The sequence below is a fragment of the Elgaria multicarinata genome, chromosome 3, assembly GCF_023053635.1.
Source record: "Elgaria multicarinata webbii isolate HBS135686 ecotype San Diego chromosome 3, rElgMul1.1.pri, whole genome shotgun sequence".
Lineage (NCBI taxonomy): Eukaryota > Metazoa > Chordata > Lepidosauria > Squamata > Anguidae > Elgaria > Elgaria multicarinata.
The window spans coordinates 122,178,457-122,187,689 of NC_086173.1; the positions used below are offsets into that span (position 1 = coordinate 122,178,457).

The 9,233-nt window shown below is 43.5% G+C and overlaps 1 protein-coding gene across 1 annotated transcript; it reads left to right on the forward strand.

The window, feature by feature from the left end:
* Window positions 1-1,703: 1,703 nt before the first annotated feature.
* MRPS25 (mitochondrial ribosomal protein S25) lies at window positions 1,704-7,142 on the forward strand. The gene is made up of 4 exons (XM_063121417.1): window positions 1,704-1,902; window positions 2,603-2,709; window positions 4,608-4,695; window positions 5,938-7,142. Exons 1-4 carry the CDS (start codon window positions 1,769-1,771, stop codon window positions 6,128-6,130), a joined length of 522 nt encoding a protein of 173 aa, XP_062977487.1. The 5' UTR covers window positions 1,704-1,768; the 3' UTR covers window positions 6,131-7,142.
* The last annotated feature ends 2,091 nt before the right edge of the window (window positions 7,143-9,233 follow it).

Below are 9,233 nucleotides of genomic sequence, written 5' to 3' on the forward strand. Positions count from 1 at the left end.
AAAATCCACATTGGGCATGCCTAACATAGCTCTTTGAATCCTGGAAGAGAGGAGGAGCAACTGAAAGAACTGGGCATGTTTAGCCTGGAGAAGAGAAGAGGAGACATGATAGCACTCTTCAAATACTTAAAACGTTGTGGGCCAGGATCTCTTCTCGGTCATCCCAGAGTGCAGGACATGGAATAATGGGCTCAAGTTACAGGAAGCCAGATTCCAGCTGGACATCAGGAAACAATTCCTGACTGTTAGAGCAGTACGACAATGGAATCAGTTACCTAGGGAGGTTGTGAGCTTTCCCACACTAGAGGCATATTCAATAGGCAGCTGGACAACCATCTGTCAGAGATGCTGCATTGAGCAGGGGTTTGGACTTGATGGCCTTATAGGACCCTTCCAACTCTACTATTCTATGATTCTGTAGAAAAGATATACAATGTACTTTGGTCGAAGTATAGAGTAATAAATAGGCAAAATTTAATTAAATATTCCCTCACCCCTCTCACACCCTTTCCACAGTTCTTGTAGGCCTTCATAAAATTTGAACCTCATATAATTTACATGAATCCTGAATTTTTGTGATGTTTATACATAGTCCACAAAAATCCACCAGCAAATCACAGCTTACATACATGTTCATGGACTCGCCATAGATAACACAGATCCAATATTTTGTGTTACCCTTGTGTTGCGAAAATACAAATTTGAAGCAGGGATCAATTTTTAACATCAAAATCCCAAATGCAACATCCCAGTTCACAGATTACACAGTAAAAATCAAGGATCCAGTGTGCTCTGGTGATGATGTCATAGTGCAAATACCTAAATCTGAGGCATGAATCTATTTGAGAGATGGGAGATTTGCAATTTTATTATTTATTTATTTATTACATTTCTATACCGCCTAATAGCTGGAGCTCTCTGGGCGGTTCACAAAAATTAAAAACATTCAAAGTATAAAACAACAGTGTAAAACCATAATATAAAATACAATATTTTATTCTTGGAAACACTTCAAATCCCAGAATGATGTGGGTTTTTATTTAACATGATCACATCCAACATTTCATGCACTCTATAGTGGGGAGTGGGTATCTCTATCTTTTTCTTTGTGGGAGGAGGAGGAACTTGCAGATGATTTTAAATTTAATTTTTTATTTATTTGTTAAATTTTAGAGAGGCACAAAGGATCATGGAAGCTGCCACTGGAAACTCCCATGTTGTGATTAGTTTAGTCATTAGAATATAAGAGCCATGCTGGATCTGAACAAAAGACGATCTATATCAGCATTGTGTTCACACCGGCCAACTAGGACTCCACAAGCAGGAAATGAATGCAACAGCATCCTCAAACACCACCGTGTGCATTTCGCGTCATCAAAACAGCAAGTCGTGTGAATAGCGGTCCATGTCACACGCACTGAACTTAAGGTCAAGAAATGCGTTCCTTTGAATTTAATGGGTCTTGCTCCCAGGATAACGGCTATAGGCTGGAGCTGAAATACTTGTCCTCTTGAACAACGCCCCCAGCCGGGCTTTTGCTCCTGATTCTGCACCGGATCCAGCCTCTCGCCCTCACGTAGTCCTCCTTCGGGCGGACTGCATTTCCCACAGGCCCCTGCGAACTGGTAGGGCCGCTGAGTTTCCTCTTCCCTCCCGGTGCTAGGACGGGGTTGGTTCTTGTTGGCTTTCGCCCCGGGTCAGAGGTGGCGCAGGGAGGGCCTCTCTCCTGCAGCGGGCGTGTGTCGGCTGCCCAGTCCCGTCCGCCACCATGCCTATGAAGGGCCGGTTCCCCATCCGGAGGACGCTGCAGTACTTGAGCCAGGGCGACATCATCTTTAAGAACTCCGTGAAGGTGATGACGATCAACTACAACACCGGGGGGGCGCTCAGTGAAGGCGCCAGGTGAGTGCCGCTGTTACGCGGGAGCCCCCGCCGGAGGCAGGCTGCGAGGCGCCGGCGTGGTGTGGGGGAGCCCTTGAGCAGCGCGAAGAGCCCTCGCCGCAACCAGGCGCAGGATGCCCGTCGCGGAAGTTGCGCGCCTGGGCAGTGCAGATGCCGGAGTCGCCCTCCTGGCCGCGGGAGACGGAAAGCTTGCGTAGGGGCTCGATTATGTCACTCAGCCTTCGCCAACCTGCTGCCCTCCCGATGTGTTGGACTACAATTCCCAGCATCCCCCAGCCAGGGGAGCTTTAGTCCAACGCATCTGGAGGGCACCAGGTTGGGGAAGGTCGATGCCCGTGGAAGCAGGCTAAAGGCAAGCTGAAGAAATGACGCGTGTGAGGGGCAGACAGAGAACCATAGTTGAAGTGTGTCATGTAGGCCACCTTGGGCGACCTGGACTTTCCCACACCTGGGGACCTCCAGATGTATGTTGGACTACAACTCCAATCACTCATCACCATGCTTGCATTGCACAGTGTATGAGTGCAGGATGGTATTCTGAATCTGATGTGTTCGGATTCTAGCTTTGTTTTCCTCGCCACTAGCTCATCAGTCTTTCCCTCATGTTCTTTTCCTTTGGCAAAAGCATACATTCCACCGAGGTCCTAGTTTAAAAAGCTGTTACATCCTCTTTTGTTTCTTCTTTATTCTCTTCCCATAGAAAATTTGTGTTTTTCAACATACCTCAGATTCAGTACAAAAACCCTTGGCTCCAGATTGTGATGTTTAAGAACATGACACCCTCACCCTTCTTAAAATTCTATTTAGGTAAGTGGTATATATGAGCATTTGCAATTTTGTTTTTGCTGAAGGGGATCGGAGTACCCTTTGCGTCTGCAGAAGTAGATCGGAATACCTTTGGCATCTTCAAACAGCTTTCTGAGACTTCACAATGGACGGATGGGGGAAATAATGTAAAACATCGCCCACTGAAGGAGGCCAAGCCAGTCATGCCGTCAAGCATGCTGGTGGAGGCAGATGCCCCTCAGATGTGATCATCCATTCCGGACTGCCACCCTAAGCCACAACACTTGGGTATTCAATCTTGTGACAGAATCCTGCTTGCTTTACTTCTGACAAGCATCAGTGGGTGCGTTTGCCTTAGGAGGCATTTCATGCAATAGCTTGCTTTTCATTTCATTTATTTTCTGGACAGTTTGATAGAACTGTCCTTGTGCTTTTTTGGAATAGAGGATGGAGGGCGGGGATAGCGGAGATCTGCACAAGAGCCTTGCAGGAAAGAGGCCCAGAACTATGTTGGTGAAGTAAGCCCGAGTCTCGTGTCTCCTCTAAACACTAATCTTAAGGGGGTGCTTAAATAATCTGACAAAATGCCAGCTCCTCCCTCTTCATGGCTCTGCACTGGTGTTAAAATCTTTATTTTATAGACCGCTAGTCAGTTGTTTTCCTTGGCCCTTCCAGACAGAAGGTGCTGGGGTGGGGGGTGGGGCTTGTACGAGCACAGGAGTGGGGAACTGATGGCATTCCAGCTCCAATCACCGCGAGGCATGGCCAACAGTCAGGGTTGATGGGAGTTGTAGTCAAACATCACATGGAAGGCTGCAGTGCCCTGCTCCTTACTAGCCTAAAAACTTGTGCCACATAAAAACTCTCCATTTGCAGAGGATTATGCCTGTGTGCCTTAACAGCGGATGCAATTTCTCATAAACATTACTAATGTTATCAGGGGATTTTGTGGACAGAAAATGGGATTTGATATTTTATTTATTTAATTTTGATTGTACAGTATTGTATTTATTTAATAAATGTATATCCCACCTCTCCGAGATTGTTCAAGGCCAGCTAACAAGCACATGTAACAAAAACCAATAAATAATGAAGGATAAAAAACAAACAAGCAGCAGAAAAAACAGTACGATTTCAAATCTAAGAGGCGGGGAGGGGGTTGCTCTCATCTATAAGGAATCCCATCTCCCTCATCAGACCAGGCCACTCAGATACTGGGTTTGAATGTTTGTACCTGGGGCCATACAGAGAGACAGTTTAGGGATTCTGCTGATGTACTAATTGCCCCTCTGTCCATCCGTCTCCCTGGCTGAGGTGGCCTCCAGCATGGTGTTGGAAAGCCCCAGGTTCTACATTATACTGTGGCTGCCTTAGAGGACAACCATTGGTCAATCTCAATATGTTAGTGACCCAACACTCTGCAGGATATATATCGTATTTATTCATTTATGTGTAATACATATATCCTACTTACTATAATCAATAGCTAAGCCGTTTTCAGCGAATTGGGACAGTGGAGGTCTAGAATTAGGGTGCTGGGTTCTCTGTGACCCTGTTGTTATGGTTAGTCTTCTTCCTGGTAAAGTTTAGAATGACAGTGGCCATGCCCCTCCTCAGTTAAGATGGTCCTCCACACCTGGAAGCTTATGGAAAGTAGCAGGTTTTTTAATTGCACTTGGGGAATTTCTAGTTGCCGTGGCCAGTGTGCCCGTTTAAGCCCTGGTCTCACTGTGGAATGGTGAGGTGGATCAGGCTGCCAATATGATCATTCCCAAGCATCCTCTCCAGTGCTGTCGAGCCAACTCAGCTCCCCGGTTTACTGGGGACCTACAGGCTATGAAATGGACAACTGGCCAGGCTACATCTTATGCCATGTAACCCCTGTAGACACGATATTTATAAAACTGTTTTCTCTGTAGATACAGGCGAGCAAGTCCTGGTTGATGTGGAAGAGAAGACCAACAAAGAGATAGCACAACATATTAAAAAAATTCTTGGTAAAAGCGAGTAAGTAAACATATGTATGAACAGGCTGTACAGATTGTTTTATTCTATAGACCCAAACTTCTAACCTTCCCCATTCCAGTGAATTAAAATACATAAAATGCATGTGCATGAACACAGACATGTGCTGCTACAAGCTTCAATTCAGTACAATTGAATTCAAGCTTCAATAAGTAGCCCACGCACACACCTTGTCATAAGTAACGTCAATCATGTACGGCACACTCAAAGAAGAAGAAAATGAAAACAGTAGAGTTCACATTTACAAAAGCCTCTTTGCCTGGTCACTTGGAAGAGATTTTTTTCTTAGTGTAGGTGATTTGTTAATGATAAGTCTATAACTAAATGCCATGACAAAGGGGTTGCAACAGATCCCAAAATATTCCAGTCTTGGGGAAGCTACAGGGGAAGGGCATTGTCAAAAACAGCGCACGGAATAACACTCACAGTCTAGAGAAACAGTCCATGATGCTGGATGAATAAAGTAGCAGGCCACCAGCTTCAGCTCTGAACAGCCCAGGGTACTACATTACGGTAGTGAAGTATTGTCAGCAACTTGACATAAAAATGGAGTGATACTGTATTACCCGTCTTAAAGGAACTGCACTGGCTGCCTATACGCTTCCAGTCGGAATTCAAGGTGTTGGTAATGACGTTTAAAGCCTTAAACGGCTTGGGACCTCGATACTTGAGAGAGCGCCTCTCCTTATATATGCCTGCCTGAGACCTCAGATCTGTTGGAGGAGCCCTTCTCCGCATCCCACCAATGCAACATATACGCTATGTTGGGACAAGGGAGAGGGCTTTCTCTGTTGTGGCACCCCGACTGTGGAATGCCCTCCCCTTGGAGGCCCAATTGGCACCAACATTGATTGCATTTCGACGCCAAGTAAAAACATGGCTTTTTAACAAAGCCTTTGATGGTTAAACTCACTGGCACATTGTTTTAACTGCTTTTATTGCTTTTAAATTATATATTGTTTTAACTTGGATCATGGTTTGTTTTTAACTGTGTATATTTATTGTTTTATACTGTATGTTTTTATCTGTACGCCGCTCTGAGATCTTAATGATATAGGGCGGGATATGTTTTAAATAAATAATAAATAAAATATGTCAAAAATATGGTGCCTTAAATCTTTAGGTTTAACTGGTTATGAAAGCCTTCCTTTGTGATGTTTGACTGTATTGACCACTGTCTAGCTCTTGCTGTTCTTCTCACAGCAGACTCATTTTATTTGGTAGGGAAACTCTCCAGACGGAAGCACAAGAGCAAAGCAAGCTACGGCATCCTGCGACATTTGGCCCCAGAAAATATCACTTGCGAGAATGCATGTGTGAAATTGAAGGCCAAATTCCCTGCCCTGGTAAAGTGCCATTACCAAAGGAGATGACTGGCAAGTATAAAACTGCCATGAAAAACAGTACAACTTCCTAAGACAACTTCGTATGAAGCTCACCTACATCAGGAATTAAAGCATTCAGAACTGACAAGAAACTGGTTATATGATGAGAACACCATATAGAATATATAAAGAGACCACTTAAATGACAGCAGAATAGCTGGACTTAATACAAGTAAGGGGGCATCTTAAATAAATTCATGGGCTTGTTCTTATGTCTTAGGTTGTGTTGTAAATATTTTGTGAATGCCATATGTTTTAAATGAAAGAACGAATATTGATTAATTCTTGGATTAATGAATTATGTTCTTTCTCGTCAAACACACCTCCCCAAGTACAGAATCCTGCCTAGAAAGTGTGTGTGCACAGTAAGTCTTGGAAGGATGTGCTTCCCTTTCACTTAACTCGCTCTAGAGTGTTGAAAGCTCTCTATAGCTTAATCTGAAGATTTGTTAATGTGCAGGCCACAATTCTGCAAGGGCAAAGAAAAGAGCAAGAGTTGGTACTAGTGGTTGATTCAGTTTCCCCAAAATGTTTATGCTTAAACAACTTATGACTAAAAAGAAACACATTTTTAGTGCTTATGACTGCAGACATATGTGTGAAGGACTCTCAAGTAATGGCTGCTACAGCCCCAGAAGTATGACTGAAACTATCTTAAATGTAAAATATAAAATTCAATGCCCTGCCTACCTCTTTGCCCTTCTCCACTAGCCAAACCAGCATAAAAATATGTACATGTGGCAGACTTGTTTCTTTTGGTGCAGAACTTTAATTGCCCAGCTACAGGATTTTAATTTTTTTAGAATGGAGTACACATAGTTCTAAACTATTAAAAAAACACCTATTGATGACAGTGGACAAAACAGCCCCTTATTTGAGGCAGTGAGGGATGATAGTCAAAGCCATCCTTTCCTATACAAAACATCAGCCTTGTAGGCTGTAGTAAGCAAGACTCTCATACTCACAGCACTTTTGTTCATCGCACATTTTTCAAATTAAGAATGTGGTCCTATGCACACTACTTTGGATGTAGGTCTAAAGTTAGTTTAAAGAAAAACATGATCTAAACTTGCTGATCCTGTCAATTTGCGTGTTTTTATGTCTGTGTAGTATTCAACAGAAAATATTGTAAACAGCTTCAATTATTGCCAAAATAAATACTACCCTATTTCTTCAATTCTAAGACACACTTTTTTCCCCATATAAACATCTCTAAAAATGGGGTGTGTCTTAGGGTTGTTTTTTTCTGTTGGTGGTACTGAAATTAGTGTGCGTCTTACAATCGATGGCATCTTACAATTGAAGAAATACGGTACATTTGATTGATTTTATTAGTGTCCTGCCTTCGTGCCAACTTCATTAAACAATAATAAAACAAATGCCTTAAAACACAATTAAAAGGACAACAGTAACAGAACAAGAACAGCATCCAATCCAAAAGAACTACTTGTGCATCAAAGGCCTGGTTGACAAAAACCTTTTTTGTGGAAAGACAGCAGAGAGGGAACAAGCCTCACCTCCCTTGGTAGGGAGTTCCACAGCCTGGGAGCAGCCACCAAGAAGCCTCTTTTGTATCCCCACCAAACGTGCCTCTGAAGGCAGTGATCTCAAAAGAAGGGCCTGTCCAAAAAATCTTAAGATCCAGGCAGGGTCATATTGGAGAAGGGAATCTTTCACATAGCCTGGGCCCAAGTCATATCGGGCTTTGTAGGGTATAATCCACATTTTGAATTCTGCATGGAAACAGACCAGTAACCAGAAGAATTGTTCTAACAAGGGAGTCACTTGTTCCCTGTAACCAGTGCTGGTAAAAAAAAATCTGGCTGTAGCATTCTGGACCAGCTGAAGTTTCTAAAGTGTTTTTTTAAGGCAGCAGATTACGGTAGTCCAAACAAGATGTACCTAAGGCAAGCATGACCATGGCCAGATCAGATATCTCTAGAAAAGGATGCACTAGCTTCAGTTGTGCAAATGCACTCCTGACCACCACTGAAACCTCAGCATCCAGGTTCAGAGCAGAGTTCAGGCCTACACAGGAAGCCTGCATCTTCAAGACGAGTGTAACCCCTCCAGCACAGCTTGAATTCCTATTCCCTGATCTGCCTTTTGAATAAACAGGAGCACCTTTGTCTTGTCTGGATTAAGCTTCAATTTATTTGCCCTCATCCAGTCCATTACTGACATCAGGCACCGATTTAGAACCAGAACAGCTTCTTCACATTTAGATGGAGAGATATGAGTCCTCTGTATACTGGTGGCACTGTAACTCAAAACTCCAGACAATCACTCCCGGTAGTTTCATGTATATGTTAAATAGCATGAAGGTAATATAGAACCATGAAGGACACCACAGACCAACAGTTATGGTGTTAAGTATCCCCCAGCACCACTTTCAGAGTTTTTCCCTCCAAGGACCACCACATAGCTGCTTTCCCTCAGAAGGATACCATGACTGATGCTACCAAAAGCTGCTGAGAGGTCCAACAGAACCAACAGGGACATACATCTCTTGTGCAGGTCCTAGAGTAAGTTGCCCACCATGACCAAAGCAATCTCTCTGCCAGAACCAGGCTTGAAGATTGAAATGGATCTAGATAATCTGCATCATCCAGAAATCCCTGGAGCTGAGAAGCTACCACACACTCCAGCATCTTTGCCCACGAATGTAATATTAGTAGACATGGGCTGAAAATTACCTAACACAGCAGGGGTTGGGCAGGAGTTTTTTTTTAACCCGAGTTTTATGACCACCTCTTTTAGGCGAGATGGAATGGCACCTTGCCCTAAAGAGGTATTCACCACTACCCTTACATTTTTGGGCACTAGCTATAATCTGAGCAAGCTGTCGTAGGGATTTTTTTTTTATTTTAGTATTTAAACAATACTGCAAGGGGATTATACCTAATGCATAATTTAACTAGATCAAAGCTTGGAACCTGTTACAGGTTAGAATTTTGCCTTTGGCCACACCGCCTCTTGCCTTCAGCCACACCCACCACTGGAATGCAGCCTCCAAGAGCCTCTGATCCTTGGGCTGGCAGACGTAGGAAATATTGGTGTAGAACATCTTCAGTTAGACAAACCAATGGTCTGACTCAGTATAAAGCAGGCTCCTACATCCTATTCAGAAGATGC

Coding starts and splice junctions, on each gene's coding strand:
- MRPS25 (XM_063121417.1), top strand. CDS start 1,769: ATGCCTATGAAGGGCCGGTTCCCCATCCGGAGGACGCTGCAGTACTTG. Junction 1,903..2,602: donor GCGCTCAGTGAAGGCGCCAG/GTGAGTGCCGCT, acceptor CTCTTCCCATAG/AAAATTTGTGTTTTTCAACA. Junction 2,710..4,607: donor CTTCTTAAAATTCTATTTAG/GTAAGTGGTATA, acceptor TTTTCTCTGTAG/ATACAGGCGAGCAAGTCCTG.